The 16,080-nt window shown below is 46.0% G+C and overlaps 1 protein-coding gene across 2 annotated transcripts in view; it reads right to left on the bottom strand.

The window, feature by feature from the left end:
* car (vacuolar protein sorting-associated protein 33A) overlaps positions 1-16,080 on the bottom strand; it is a 212,888-nt gene that overhangs the window by 105,652 nt on the left and 91,156 nt on the right. For both annotated transcript variants that reach the window (XM_070533454.1, XM_070533453.1), the window contains one exon: positions 2,994-3,335. In XM_070533454.1, the coding sequence (XP_070389555.1) occupies positions 2,994-3,335 (342 nt within the window). The remainder of the gene's footprint in view (positions 1-2,993; positions 3,336-16,080) is intronic.

Here is a 16,080-nt window from a genome sequence, read left to right as displayed (position 1 = left end):
TGACTGTATTGCCGAAGCACACATACTATAGCACATGGAGGAAACTACGGCAGCTCGAAGCAACGTTCTTAGACTACTTCAGTTTCCCAGCTCGCTTGTCCCACTGGAACTACCAGTGGGACAAGCCCACTGGTAGTTCCAGTGCATGTCACTGGAACTACCAGCTCTGCAGTCTTGTCTTTCATCACACGCCGTGCGTCGCCTGCTCCTGCTGCGATGTGTCATTTTCACTAACTGGCCTGTGTCGCTTGTCCATCTGTAAATGTACTTTAGATACACATTCTGAGTTTTGTGACAAACCTGCTGTGCTTAAGTAACAGGGACTTCAATGTGTCTGTGTACCTGTGTTGAGAAAAGGTTTATTGGCGGCGCCTAATGCGAAGGCACAGCGACCGGGAACGGCGAGGCAGCCCGAAGCACTGTCCAAACGGACGCCAGCAATCAACAGCGCGAGCCGAGACGAGCCGCGTGTTGGCAATGTGGCTGTGCCGCGAGGCGCGTCTTCTTCTTCACAGTGTCATGTCTGTGTCAGTCGCGTCTCTCTTCACGCACGGTGCTTCATCTACTATGATTGCTGCAATGCACTGCTTGCTCTACCTAACCAGTACCGCTTGCTCATTAGTGAATGTAGTTTAGCTGCTCGCTCAGATTTTTATGCCAAGGTTAGCGAAAAAAAAAAAAAAAGTTTGGCCTGTAACGACCTCGAAATACATGTCTAGCTGGTGTCTCGAGGCTGAGCCTGTACTGTGCAAATGAGCAATCAGGCGTGACAATTCTGCTTTCCAACCAACTTTCTTTAGTTAGAAGCGCCGCACTGGCCTAGTCAGGTTTTTTTTTTTTTCTGGCAGTGATTCAGAACGTCTAATAAATACGAGTGCCTGTTAATATAATCAGCAGTATTAAGAATATGTTGCGCACAGCTAGAGATTGTAAGGTGCACAAAATGCTGCTCCTCTCCTGGTAAGCTAACCGCCTCTCATTGTTTGAATGCATAAGCATTCTTTGGCGAGTACTCAGGCAAAATCTGTCTGTCCCACGAGAAGTGTAATGCCTTATGCCTTTGCAAAGTTAACACATTTAATCATTATAGTAGTGCAAATTTACATGATCGGCAGCTTTATAAGTGATAAGGAAAAATTGAGAAAAAAAAGTTATCAAGAAGAAAGCCCATACGATCAGATTTATACATACCCATAAGGATACATAGCACTGCATAGAAAATGAATGGGGAAGCCTATAGTGGGGACGGGCCAACTTGAAATTTGGGCGTATACTCATGCATACTCAGACAAGTCCAGCGAAATTTCCTGCATACTTTCAGTGACAAACAAAACTCCTTCGATCTGGAAACTGAATGTACTCGGTGAATTTCTCTGCCCGCCATCTGTTCCGCGTATTATAAACCTAATTTGTGCATGCAATTTTTACTTGTCACTCCCGTATATAAAAAAAGGTGTGCATTCAATGTGATCATCATTAAGTGGCAAGAACTGATTCGACATGTGAACATTCATAGGTCAAGCGTTTTATTTTTTACGAGCAAAATTGACAAGAAACATCGTGACAGATTTTTTTACTTCAGCAACCTTTCTTCAAAGTGATTTTGCTTTATTTTCAGGCAGGTCACATGCGCATGCCCTGTAAAGGGTCTTCTTATCATTCCTTTTTTATTTTATTTTTTGTCAAGTGCATGCACACAATCATAAAAAATGTGATAAGCCATGTCAACTAATACAAACCACACACAAATGCAGGCATTCACAGACAGTTTCTCAAGCCTGACTGGGATGTTCTAGAATAAATCGCCGCAAGCAGGATTCACTTAAGCATATGACAAGTAAATGTTACATTCTGTATGTATTCAATAACGGTAAATATCCCAAGATGGTTTTGAACGACCTCGTATCTCTGGGAAGAGACTTGTGGGGTCGGGAATCATGAGCATTTGAAGTTACAGGCATTTTTATTCATCATATTGCCCATACAGGTTTCTGTAGTCGCTTGTGGGCCTACATGTGTCTGTAGTAGCTGTAGCCACTAGCTCACGTGACTATCACTTCGGCCACCTCCCAAGCAGAGCTGCGAAACTGAAGCATGTCTAAGAACGTTGGTTCGAGACGCGTACAAGGTGACCATATTGAAATACCGATGGCGATATGGTAACTAGGATTTAGGGTCGTACTCGATTCTAACGTGCATGCAATTTTCGGACCTGTTTCATTGGAAAAAAGTGCACATTAGATTTCGAGTAAATACGGTAATCAAATGCAGTTCTGTGAGGATGCAGGAAAGAGTATCTATCTTTCTTTCGATTTGTATGTGACTTCGTATTTGGGCTACCTTGTGATGCTGTATTTTGTGAGATCCAACATTGCAATTAAGCAGCTGGTTGTCTGCGCTCGATCTTCCCATGTGTCTCTTGTTGTGTGGTGTCCTGTTTCTCAATTTTGCGCATTTAGCAATCAGTGATTAGAATGAACCAACTAGCTGCTCAAGACATTCTAATTAGTTCTAATTCACTTGGTAATGTTATAACTCAGGCCTCATCAATACCTAAAGCACTGTGTTGAACATAGTTTGGGGGGAGGGGGGTACAGAAAGTGACTGCTTTGGGGGAAGAGCAAAAATTCACTGAGCCAATGGCGTCACCAGAAAGACAGAGTGAAGCACTTGCTCTCATTCCTGAACATGGCTGCATGTGCTATGCCCGTGCACATCTACAGTGGCCAAGCAGATTCCATCTTAGTGGCGCAGGCCAAAAGGCTTCCAGCTAAATGCGCCTCATGGAAAGAGGATCGACACTGGGCACTGCTATCAATGGTACAGTCCTCCCGCTCTGCCCCCTTGTAAAGACCAACCTGGTACTGTGAATCCCACAATATTTAGATGCAGATAGTAAGCAAGCAAACCAGCAGACAGAGCCTGTCTCCTTTCTGTGTCCCTGTCTTTTTACCCCATTCTACAAAGGGCAATGCCAGGGGATGTGAACAAACCTCATACTGGGACGTCAGGCTCTTGGCCTCCCGGCTGAGCAGGGGTCCAACGGCATTGAAGTTGCGGTCACGCAGCTCGGCAAACAGCTCCTCGGCCGAGTTGAGGCACAGCTGCTGGCGGCTACCTGCCCCCTCCGAAGAAGAAGCCTCGGGCAGGCGCACCAGGTTGTGCTGCACCCCAAACAGCTCATCCAACAGGCCCTGGTAGGTAAGCTGGGTGGCCAGGGGTGTCAGCAGGTCCACCTGTCGGTCCAGCAGCAGCAGGGTGTCCACCTGGGGCACCAGGGGCGCCTCCCGGCCCACCTGCTCTCGGCGCAGACGCACCAGCAGGTCGCCCACCAGCTGCGGAGGGAGTCAAGGGCCACCACCTGTGGCTGTATGCATTTTGAACTAGCGTTGCCAACTCTCGAGTAGACGAAGTTGGAATGGGCAGACAATGCTGCACATTTTTTTTTTGCCCTATCATGCCACATTTCACTACACGAAAGGTGCAGTAGTAGCCTGGCTTACACGGCCACCAATACGCATACTGTATACAATACAATACTGTGAACAGTTAGGGCGTACGAAAGAACTAGAAACCGCCTTTAATGCAACAGGAGACACCCAAGAAGAATCTGCAACCAAGCTGTCAGCCACTATAACAAGGAATTCAGGTTTATCCATTGTTATTCAGCAGAAAATAAAAAGACGTACATTTGGCTGTCCCATATAGGTAAAGTCAGGACTCTGGACATTTGCTTGATTAAGCCGTCAAGTTGATTAAGCTGTCAAACTTCATCATTAAGTTTGACAGCTTAACCAAAGTTAATTTACGTACCTTACTATCACAGAATAAGTATTTCATATGGTATTAGAATCCTCCTTCGAGTAAGAAAATTTTTCCACCTGCACACATTAATCACACTATATGCTTGGAGCCCACGTGAGTGCCTCCTTACAACAACTGTATCAACAGCTTAATATATGACCTATAGAGGATCTAATTAACCCTTTAAGGGTCAATGACGTAAATATACGGCACCACCTGTACATTTAAAAAACAGGCCAATTGCCTAACTTTTTCTTTTCTGTCATGAGCTGCCACTATGTGGAAATACAGGGAACTTTTCTCATGCGCCTCCCTCTCTTGGTTTTCGTTACATGGTTTGTTTTAGAGCTAGTTTGCTCCCGAGCGTCTAGATACTGCCGCTCGCACATTGGAGCACACGTGGGTGGGCAGCGGCTTGGGTTTTGTTACGCAGGCGGTTTCAGCTTCTTGCGCTTTCAAGACTGACGGCTATCTCGTTACTAATCGCTCAAAGGGTGACCACCTGCCTCTCGCTCATTTAGTGCTCACAGGGATGCGCATAGGAAGGATGCCGCCGCGCAAGCGTTTCTGTTGCTTTTTTTTTTTGACACTCGCGAAAACTAATTGCCTCTGGTTGGCGATAAAATGAAGATTAGCAGAAATTTTCACACGTCTTGCTTTTTTTACGGGCACACAACCACACAGTTTTCTTGAGTGCGCACCTATGCAGTTCTATTACGCTCTGGATGTACATATTAGTGCAAGAGCAGGACTATTCGAGTCTTGCGAAGTATTCTCGTGTGTGCATTTTTAAAGGCTTGAACTATGTGTATAACGATGCATCAAATTTTTAATTCTTATAAGTTTATTTTCTTTTTTATTGTTGTTATTCATGAATAAAGAGTACATATATACCAACTCAAGATATTTTTTTCTCACTTTATGGTCACCCTAGAAAAATTACAGCAAATTTTTTTTTCGAAATAAGTCCCGAAAAGGAATTGGAATCTGCAATAAAAACGATCGACCCTGGACGGTCACATATGGCGAAAAAAATCGACCCTCAGAGGGTTAACTTCCCAATAATCTCATTTATCGAATTGTTACTGATCGCAACCTACTTCAGATTATTCATAAAGAGTAACTAAATACTAACATGACAAGATTTGCACCAAAACACAATTTTTTTTAACTAAGGTAAGAACAAATAACATTCACACTGTTGCTTTTTTAGGCATTGAAACTTGGAATACCCTCTGATGTACAAACTATGCCATGTTTATCATCATTTAATGTAGTTTTATGTCCTTTATTTCTTCAGTGTCAAATGATTGATTATTTATTGCCAGTTGCTGTTGTAGCTTACAATGTTCAATTGTTTTATTTTATTCTTCTCAAATGATTAGAATGCTCAATTACTAAATCATGTGATAAATTGCTGTATTTATTGTTTATCCTGGTATATTTATTTATGTAAACACGATAAATTGTTTTGTAATGTACGAGTACAGCATTCCCTCGTATTGTATTATGAAACTGAATTTAGAGTTGTTTTTACTGCTGTTTTAGTTCTCGTCACTTGCATTCACCTGCTCACAAGTTTCAGTTGGTTTAAAACGCAAAGTATGAGAGGCCCCACTACAGTGGCTTCACTTCAGGACCTCTTTCTGCATTTAATTTTGTCCCTTGCACTTTCACAACATAAGGACAATAAACAACCTGAACCTCAACAAGCTCAATGCAGATCACCGGGGCTGTATTCCCAACAGATCAATTACTAGCAATACACCTTCGTGTAATCGAACATTATCCTGGCGGCCTGAATGAAATGCAATCACAACACCCATGACTGTACCTGCATCCTAGCACACTTAAAACAAGCTTTCAATATATTACACTTGAAACTTTTTTCTGGTGAAAAGACAATCTTGTGTGGATGCAGTGTTAAGTGTGCCAGAGTGGAGAGCCCTAGTGATACTGCGTGGCATGAAGAAAAAGAACAAACAGTGTAGTGCCGGTTCTTCGGTGCTGTAAGTTCCCCACAACTTTAAAATTTTGATGAAATTCAGTAAGCAGCGCGAGTAATGCAAACAGGGCTGGGAAGTATTGAATATACATCGGACTCTCGTTAAACGAAACCTGAAGGAAACAGGGAATTACACTGCATTTATCAGTAGTTCCATTTACTGAGAGATTGATCTCAAGGGCATGCAAGATGCTCCTCTGAAAGGGGCCAGGCACTTCACAGTCTACAGCAGCTGCATGCACAATTAGGAAGCCCCCTTCTCACAAGCAAGTTTCTACTTGCATGCAGCCACTGACTAAAGCCAGCAGCACAAAACATAACTACAAGGGCAAAAAATGGGCAGTTAGTCAGGAAACAGTCATTTTACTAAAGCAACCACCCTCTAAGATCACTTTGATCTTCATCATTAAGATGAGCTCTTTGTGCGGCCATTTCTGTGCTACCACAGGAAATGCTAAGCAAACTCACAGCCCACAGGCATAGCCAACGCAAAGACACCACAGCAAGCCACAACCACAGTGGAGTCAAACTAACCATGAGACCAACAAAAGCCAGCAAAAGCCACCTTGGCAATAATGTAGAGAACCGACGAAGAAATGTGAAAAGGAAAGGCCAGTGATGCCTGTCGCAATGATTCTGAAATTGGCTGCTCACTTACATTTACAGTAATGTTTGCGGTTACATTTAACAAACTTTTTTTTTCGTTCCCTTAATGCAAGCCGACCAAGCATAAGGGCACAGCTTTGTGTAATGGCAATTCCATTTAAGCAATTTATGTTTGCCAAGACTCTATTGCCTCCCATTTCAACTGCTGCCTCTGAAGTCAGCCTAGTCACAGTTTCACTAATTACATCTATGCCATCTTCATCTCTCTGTTCTAATGCTGCATGCTTGTTTGCAAGTACCAGACTGAATTTGGCTGCTTTTACCCTTACTGCCTCTAGGTTGACCTGTTTCTTCTTGACCAATTTTACTCTTTCTCTCTTCAAATTGAGGTGAATCCTAGCCCTCACTAACCTATGATCACTGCACTTTACCCTACTTACATCCTGCACAATGCTGGGATCAGCAGAAAATATGAAGTCAATATCATTTCTTGTTTCACCATTAGAGCTTTTCCAGGACTACTTTTGGTAGCTAAGCTTCCTGAAAAAGGTGTCCATTATTCGAAGTTTATTCCTTTCTGCGAATTCTACCAGCACCTCTTCTCTAGCTTTCCCAGAATCGACGCCATAGTTGCCAACTGCTCGTTCACCAGCCTGCTTTTTCCCCACTTTTGCGTTGAAGTCGCCCATTACTACAGTATACTGAGTTTGCACTTGTCTCATCGCTAATTCAACATCTCCATAAAACTGATCTACTTCCTCATCATCGTTTCTGGATGTTGGAGCATAGGCTTGCACTATCTTTAATCTATACCTCCTATTAAGTTTGATTACTATTGCTACTCTCTCATTAATGCTGTAGAATTCGTCAATGTTGCCCACTAGATCCTTATGAATTAGAAATCCTACACCGTATCGCTTATCTGGCAGACCTCTATAGCAGAGGACATGACCGTTATTCAGCAATGTATAAGCCTCACCAGTTCTTGTAATCTCACTAAGGCCGATGATATCCCAAACGATGTTTGATAGTTCCTTAAAGAGTACTGCTAAGCTAGCCTCACTTGAGAGAGTTCGGCAATTAAAGGTCGACAGGGTCAGTTTCCATTGGTGGCCTGTCTGGACCCAGAGATTCTTAGCACTCTCTGCTGCGTTACATGTCTGACCGCTGCCTTGGTCAGGTGCTCCGCAGCTGCTGGGGACTAAGGGCCATGGGTTTACTGAAGGAGTCATTTGGGAGGTAGTGGCCGAATACTGACTGCAACAAGGAGGCCAATTCCTGTTCTGGCAAGGGAGTGTCCTTGTTGAAGCTTACTGGGCTTTCCTAATTTGGTTGTATCTGGATTAGTACAGCGCCACTCGCTCTCGGCATTTTTGCACTGGAGGGGGTGAACTTCAAGCTCACCATAGTAAAATAATAATAATAATAATAATAAATAAATAAATAAATAAATAAAATAAAAAAACTTATAGAAGAATTTGAACTTCCGATCATAACATCAAACCCATGGCATGACAAACTGAGCCCTGATAATGACTTATTGCATTGTCTAAAGTAATTACGTCTCCAATACATTGCCTACTGGCTTTTCTCACAAGATACACAATGCTTGACCACCCCAATGCAGCCCCACAACCAATGCAGAGTCAGATATTACTGTGTACATTCGCTACAATAGGATGTAGTTTGCGCTTTATTGTACGACTGTCTACATTTTACACAAAAGCCAGTGATATGTGCAGCTGATTCAAGTTCATTCGACTTCAGTTCATCATAATTTTTGATTCATTCAGATGCACCGGAAAGCCCCAGCAGAAAACTTGCCATGGAAAGAAAACTCGTTTACTACCAACTCGAAAATGTGCCACATCAGTTCATTCAACCCCCACAGGTGCCCCTTCATGTGTGCAGCACTTAGTAATGCCTGAAAATGCAAAAAATTCAGCGCATGATGCTACTGGTTCCCTGGGTGCAAAGCTTTTACTTAAATTTATTTCTATCTTTTAGTGGCTGACATTCCTTCCACCCATGGAACCATTTGTTCACCCATGGTTCATGTTTTGCTATACTGAAACATATTGACACGTGTACTTCTTTATCTTCATCGGGCGACCACTACTCACCGCCTAAGAAATGTTATCGCACAGCGCAGGATGCGCCTGCATGTAAAAGAAGTTTCTGGAATGTTATCGATGGTTCCGTCCACTGTCTTTCACCGCAACTTGTGTAATCTGATTTCATGTATTTGGGACGCGAATAGTGTAGAACTTTGTGGAACACACACGGGTCCCAGCAGTTGCTCTGGAACATTCGACGACTTGACCCGCTGATCAGATTTTCGACGATCGCTGACCGTGTTCGCCGCTATCGTTGTGCTATAAGTGTAGCCTGTTTTTGTGGGCACAGGTTCGCCCAATAAAAGTTAGTTTTGTCTTTCACAGTATTGCTACTGCGTTCTCCAACGTCACCACCACGTGACCTCTGGTGGAGGTGCTTTTCGTTCATGTACCGGATGCCCCCGACAAGCCGTGATCTCAGCCCGGACCACAAAGCGAACACCAACGTAGCCTCGGACCATCAAGCAAGCCGCCGTCTTCAAAAGCTGCCCCCAGAGCACGGACTTCTACTACCTGAGAAGACCAAGAAGATTGTGGCCAAGCCAACTCCAACGGCAGCCCCATCATCCCCTATCGTGCTGCAGCAGCCCAGGGCGCCTCCAACATTCTGAGGTTCAACATTTGAGGGCCCGGAAACCTGGCTCGAAACGTATGAAAGGGTCGCTGCATTTAACAGCTGGAACAGAGACGACAAACTGCGACATGTCTTCTTTGCATTGGAAGACGCTCCCAGGACGTGCTTCGAGAATCGAGAAGCCACCTTAATGACGTGGGACCTGTTCCGAAGTGGCTTCTTGCAAACATTCATAAGCGTGGTGCGAAAAGAGCGAGCCCAAGCTCTACTAGAAACCAGAGCGCAGCTGCCAAATAAGACGATCGTGATCTTCACGGAGGAGATGGCACGTCTTTTCGGCATGCTGACCCGGAAATATCGCAGGAGAAAAAAATCTGCTTCCTGATGTGGTCAAGCAAGAACTTTTCGCCGGACTTATTCGTAACCCACCGAAGACCGTAGCTGAGTTTTCTGCAGAGGCATCGATGATCGAGAAAACTCTGGAGATGAGCACTCGGCAATATAACCACCAGGGGCTCACGCTGCAGTACGCTATCCAAGGACTGGGTTCCGTCGACCTTCAAGAGACCATCAGGGCCACTGTGCGTGAAGAACTGCGCAAGGTCCTGCCTTTGTCGCAGCCTCAAGTGGCCTCGATCGCCGACATCATGAAAGATGAGGTTCAGCGATCGCTTGGGGCTCTTGAGGTGCAACCTCAATTACTGCAGCCCCAGCCAGAAGTGATGACCTACGCCACTGTCGCACGCCATCAAGGCACCCCTCCGCGACCGCGCCAGGGCCCTGTAACGCCACAATTTCGTCGTCCGCTGCCGCCGCCAGCACACCCACCCGTCACCCAGCACACCTACGCGAGGAAGATGGACATTTGGCGAGCCCCCGACCACCACCCGCTCTGCTATCACTGCGGAGAAGCTGGCCATGTGTACCGCTGATGCCCATACCGCAACTTGGGACTGAGAGGGTTCGCCGTCAACGCGCCGTGTCCACAGCTTGGGCAGCACCCACGTGACATCGCCGATTACCTAGCCACCACTCAGTGCAACTCTCGAAGACCATCCCGTTCGCCGTCACCAGGCTGCTACCTGTCGCCGCAGTGCCGTCCATACACTGGCCCAGCCGGGGCCGGTCAGCGAGCCCATATCCGGAAAACTAAAAGCAGCAACCGATGGAGGTGCGGTTGCTGTCCGTCGAACTGACAAAGATCCTCCGCCACTGACCAAGACGCCGAAGAAACTACCTCGACGACATAACGACACGGTGCCATCCCGACGAAGTGTGAAAGCAAAGAATACGATGACGAAAGACGACCTGACGATGTCCCATACCAGCCACAGGTCAACGTGACACAGCCGTGATCTGACGCCAAGACCTAACTGTAACGCAACACAAAGAACCACCGACCTTGATGTGCTTCTCGATGGCCACGCAGTCACCGCCTTAGTTGACACAGGGGCCGATTACTCCGTCATGAGTGGACACATCGCCGCCCATTTGAACAAAGTTAAGACTGCATGGGAAGGACCTCACATTCGTACCACTGGAGGTCACCTTATTACGCCGACTGGAATCTGCATGGCACGAATTACCATTCATGACCGGACTTACCCTGCCACCTTCGTTATCCTCCAACAGTGTTCACGAGACGTCATTCTCGGTATGGACTTCCTGAACCAACACGGCGCAATCATTGACCTGAAGTCAAAGTCAATAACGCTGTCGGAAGATAAAGCGATACCGCCGGAGAGCCCTTGTAGTCACCGCGCCTTGAGTGTGCTCGAAGATCAAGTGAGCATCCCGCCTCGCTCCAGCATTGTTATTTCGGTCGGCACCGAAACACCCGCTGACGTAGAAGGCGTCATCGAAGGCGACCAACGTCTACTGCCAGACTGTGAAATTTGCGTCGAAAGAGGAATCGCTCGACTGCATGGAGGGAAAACTGAAGTGTTGCTGACAAACTTCAGCCAGGTGTTCAAGCACATCAACAAGGGCACGGCGATCGCGTACATCGAGGAAATTCTGGAAACCAGTAATGCATTTGTCCTCTCGGATTCCGCCGCATCTACCCCGACGACCATGGTTGCCAAAAGACTACGACATTAATCCAAGTCTCCCCATGATTAAGCAACAGCAGCTCAGAAGTCTGCTCCGAAGATACAAAAGCTGCTTTTCGACGTCATCGAGGATTCGACAAGCATCAGTCGCCAAGCATCGCATAATCACCGAGGAGTACGTTCGACCACTCCGCCAGAGCCCTTACCGAGTTTCTACGCGAGAACGTGAAGCTATTAGGCAACATGTCGCCGAAATGCTCTGCGACGACATCATCCAGCTGTCAAAAAGCCCGTGGACATCTCCTGTTGTCCTGGTGATGAAAAAGGATGGAACCCTACGTTTCTGCATTGATTATCGACGACTGAACAAGATCACGAAGAAAGACGTATACCCCCTTCCACGGATAGACGACGCATTGGATCAGCTCTGCAACGCTAAATACTTTTCGTCAATGAACCTTAAGTCTGACTACTGGCAAATAGAAGTCGACGAGAGAGATCGCGAAAAGACGGCTTTCATCACGCCAGACGGCCTCTACGAGTTCAAGGTCATGCCATTCGGACTTTGCTCGGCGCCTGCAACGTTCCAGCGTGTCATGGTGTTAGCAGGATTGAAATGGCAGACCTGTCTTGTTTACTTGGATGACGTCGTCATCTTTGCCGGGACTTTCGACGATCGCCTTAGGTGGCTTACGACTGTACTAGAGGCCATCAAATCATCAGGGCTCACTCTGAAGCCAGCAAAGTGCCGCTTCGCTTACGATGAGCTTCTGTTCCTAGGCCACGTCATCAGCAAGTCAGGAGTATGCCCCGACCAGCAGAAAACAGCTGCCATCGCAAAGTTCCCGCAGCCCATCGACGAGAAGGCAGTGCGTAGATTCCTTGGCATGTGTGCCTACAACAGGCGCTTTGTCAAGGACTTTTCACACATGGCCAATAACGCATCTAACCAAATCTGATGTCGAGTTCAAGTGGCAAACGCTGCAGGTGACGCATTTAAAGAACTAAAACGACGCATGCAGTCACCGCCGGTATCTGCACATTTCGACGAAGACGCCGATACCGAAATCCACACTGACACCAGTAGCCTAGGCCTCGGTGCCGTCCTAGCCCAGAAGAAAGACGGACATGAACAGGTGATATCTTATGCTAGCTGGTCGCTGCCAAAAGCGGAAGGCGATTATTCTATGACTGAAAAGCAATGCCTCGCCATCAATTGGGCTACCACAAAATTTTGCCCTTAACTATATGGCAGGCCATTCAAAGTTGTCAGCGACCATCATGCGTTGTGTTGGCTAGCTAACTTAAAGGACCCTTCAGGACGGCTGGCGAGGTTGAGCCTCAGACTGCAAGAATATGACGTCACGGTAATCTACAAGTCCGGACGAAAACACTTATACGCTGACTGCCTATCACGTGCCCCCATCGATCCCCCGCCAGAAGATGACGAGGATGACGATGCCTTCCTCGGAATAATAAGCGCAGAAGACTTCACTAAACAGCAACGAGCAGACCCGAGCTAAAAGTCCTCGTCGAGTATTTGGAAGGGAACACCGACGTAGTACCTAGGGCATTTAAGCGCAGATTGTCTTCGTTCATAATACAAAACAACCTGCTCGTAAAAAAGAACTTCTCACCCGTCCGCGCCACCTACCTTTTTGTTGTTCCATCAGCGCTGCGTCCAGAAATACTGTACACCCTACATGACGATCCAACCGCTGGGCACCTCGGATTCTCCCGAACGCTGTCGAGGATACAGGAAAGGTATTACTGGCCACGTCTGACCGCCGACGTCGCCCATTACGTCAAGACATGCCGAGACCTACAGCAATGCAAGACACCACCGACTAGGCCAGCAGGATTACTAAAGCCAATCAACCCTCCTTGCCGACCATTTCAGCAGATCAAGATGGATTTGTTGGGACTGTTTCCGGCGTCAACATCCGGAAATAGGTGGATCATTGTGGCGACGGACTATCTCACCCGCTTCGCTGGAACTAAAGCTCTACTGAAAGGCAGCGCAGCCGAAGTGGCGAAATTTTTCGTTGAGAACATTCTGCTGTGACATGGTGCCCCAGAAGTCCTCATCACCGACAGAGAAACAGCGTTTACAGCAGAGCTCACCCAAGCCATTCTGCAGTACAGCCATACAAGCCACAGGAGGACAACTGCCTACCACCCGCAGACGAATGGTCTCACGGAACGCCTGAACAAGATCATCGCCGACATGCTAGCAATGTACGTCGACGTCGAGTACAAGACGTGGGACGCGGTCCTGCCGTACGTAACCTTTGCTTACAACACGGTGGTGCAAGAAACAACACAGATTATGCCGTTTAAGTTGGTTTACGGCAGGAACCCGACAATGACGCTGGACGCCATGCTGCCACCCGTCATTGACGAAGAGAATCTTGACATTGCGACCTATCTCCAGCGCACCGAAGAAGCCCGACAACTCGCCCGCCTACGGATCAAGAACCAGCAGCGTACCGACAGCCGACACTACAACCTCCAACTTCGTCGAGTACCAGCACGGTGACCGTGTTTGGGTTTGGACCCCTATATGCCGACGAGGACTGAGCGAGAAGCTCTTGCGTCGCTATTTCAAACCGTACAAGATCATCCGACATATTGGCGCACTGGTCTATCAGGTCGTGCCAGACGGCATTTCGCTATCACAGCGGCGCCGCTCACAACCTGAAATAGTCCACGTTGTGCGACTCAAGCCGTACTACCAGCGTTAATGAACTTTGGGACTTCGCGTAACTGACCTTTGGACTTTGTTTCTTTTCGTTTTTTTTTACTTTTGTTTAATAAGTGTCCTTTTGTGTTTTGCCCTCTCATATTTCTAGCATCGAGACGATGCTTTTTAACAGGGGGCTAATGACACGTGTACTTCTTTATCTTTATCAGGCGACCACTTCTCATTGCCTAAGAAATGTTGTCGCACAGCGCAGGACACGCCTGCATGTAAAAGAAGTTTCTGGAATGTTATCGATTGTTCCGTCCGCTGTCTTTCACCGCAACTTGTGTAATCTGATTGCATGTATGCGCGACACGAATTGTGTAGAACTTTGTGGAAGACACGCGGGTCCTAGCGGTTACTCTGGAACATTCAACGACTGATCTATAAAAGCCGACGCTATCGTTGTGCTATAAGTGTAGCCTGTTTTTGTGGGCACAGGTTTGGCCAATAAAAGTTAGTTTTGTCTTTTACAGTATTGCTACTGTGTTCTTCAACGTCGCCACCACGTGACAATATCGGCACTCTTTGCCTCATAATGGTTGGGCTGTGCTTTAAAAGCAAGAAACAAAATGCGATTACAGATTAATCCAAGCTATAAAAGAGATTTTAATTTATTGTGCCACGGTTAATTTGACCTTTTTGATAATTGGAGCAAATCTTGTGGTCCCGCAAGGGTTGAATTGATTAGAGTGGACTGCAGCGGTAAGGACGCCTTTTTATGCATGTAAACATTTATGAAGCATGTCAGCTCCTGATAACTCTCGTTACGCCTTCACACTTGACTCGCAAGCTCTTCACGATTTTAGATTTCTGATCAATTTTATGTTTGCTAAGTGAGCAGGATATGATTTGGTATACTACCGTAATCTACAAAAAAAGATCTCGAAGGGGCGTTTCTATACAGCAGACCCATTTGTCTCAGCGCAAAATAAAGTCTACCTTTACGGGAGTTCCACAGCAAGTGTTTTCAGATACAGTGGCCACCCTTTGAGATAAACAACCTAACACTGCGGGGACTTTGTTAAGTTGCATAGGTATTCGGTGCACTTTAAACGGAAGTTTTGAAAAGAAGAACAGTTACAATTCACATAAAAGGAAGCCTACTGAACAGTACCACCAAATTATTCACCCACAAAAACCACAATGTGGCACACATTTGCATTCACCCAGCTTTCTTGAATCCAACGAAACACATCATCAATGTGACAATGTGACATCATCAACTGGCATCGTTATACTGGCCGTATAGACACTGAATTTGCCAACACTGTTTTATTGTATATTGGAGAAATTTCACACATTGAAATTGGGCATTGTTCGAAAGATGCCATCCTATCATGAGTTGGAAAAGGCATTCATTTTAGTGCTATTTCTTGTACTGCACTCAAGTTGGTTTGCTGCTAGGTGAACCGGCAGTTTCAATATGGCTGTGAGCATGGCCTGCCCATCTAGAGACTGCCGACCATTTGTCTTTACCTCAGTTTGCGTTCCCTTTTACTGCAGGGAGCTGTCTGGTCAAATCAGGTCTGCATGTTCCCAGCATGTGCAAACACATCAAAGGCAAAAAGACAGCGGGTGCACATGCACAGATTTCTTGCTCACTAACGTCGAAAATTGGGTTATATACTAGTTGGTTTTGCATGATTCTAAATGCAACATGATTTCGGTTTATAGTCTTGTTTGAAGTAATGCTGCTACATTTTGAATCAGAGCCTTGTCTCAAGAAATGCCGCACACTAAAGAACCTCTATGAGCAAATTCCTAAATGCTATATAAAAACACCAAATACAAGCCACGATACTTTGAATGCTTGAAGACGGATATACTAGTCATATTAAAGCCTCATAAAGTAAGTTCCAGTTTTTTTTTTTTTTTCAGAGGCCCCAGTGACAAAGGTGGCAATAGGTCGATAAATTACAGGATGCCATTGAAATGTTACCAGTAACTGCAGAATGGTGGCATAACTCTGGTAAAATTACAATAGGTTCTTGTCGTCCCAATTTGCAATGTTTGCTTTTTTCTCATAATCCTGTCAAAATATATGAACAGGGTTATAGTCAAACGTCACAAGATTTAAAAATTTTTCCAGTCGTTGCAAATATTTTGAGGATCCAATGGCACCATGTTTTCACACATACAAGAGAGCATTAGCAACTGAAGTTTACTGCAATTGCATG

The sequence above is a fragment of the Dermacentor albipictus genome, chromosome 2 (assembly GCF_038994185.2).
Source record: "Dermacentor albipictus isolate Rhodes 1998 colony chromosome 2, USDA_Dalb.pri_finalv2, whole genome shotgun sequence".
Lineage (NCBI taxonomy): Eukaryota > Metazoa > Arthropoda > Arachnida > Ixodida > Ixodidae > Dermacentor > Dermacentor albipictus.
The sequence above is the reverse complement of the archived record's forward strand: the minus strand, read 5'-3'. Positions and strand labels throughout refer to the sequence as shown.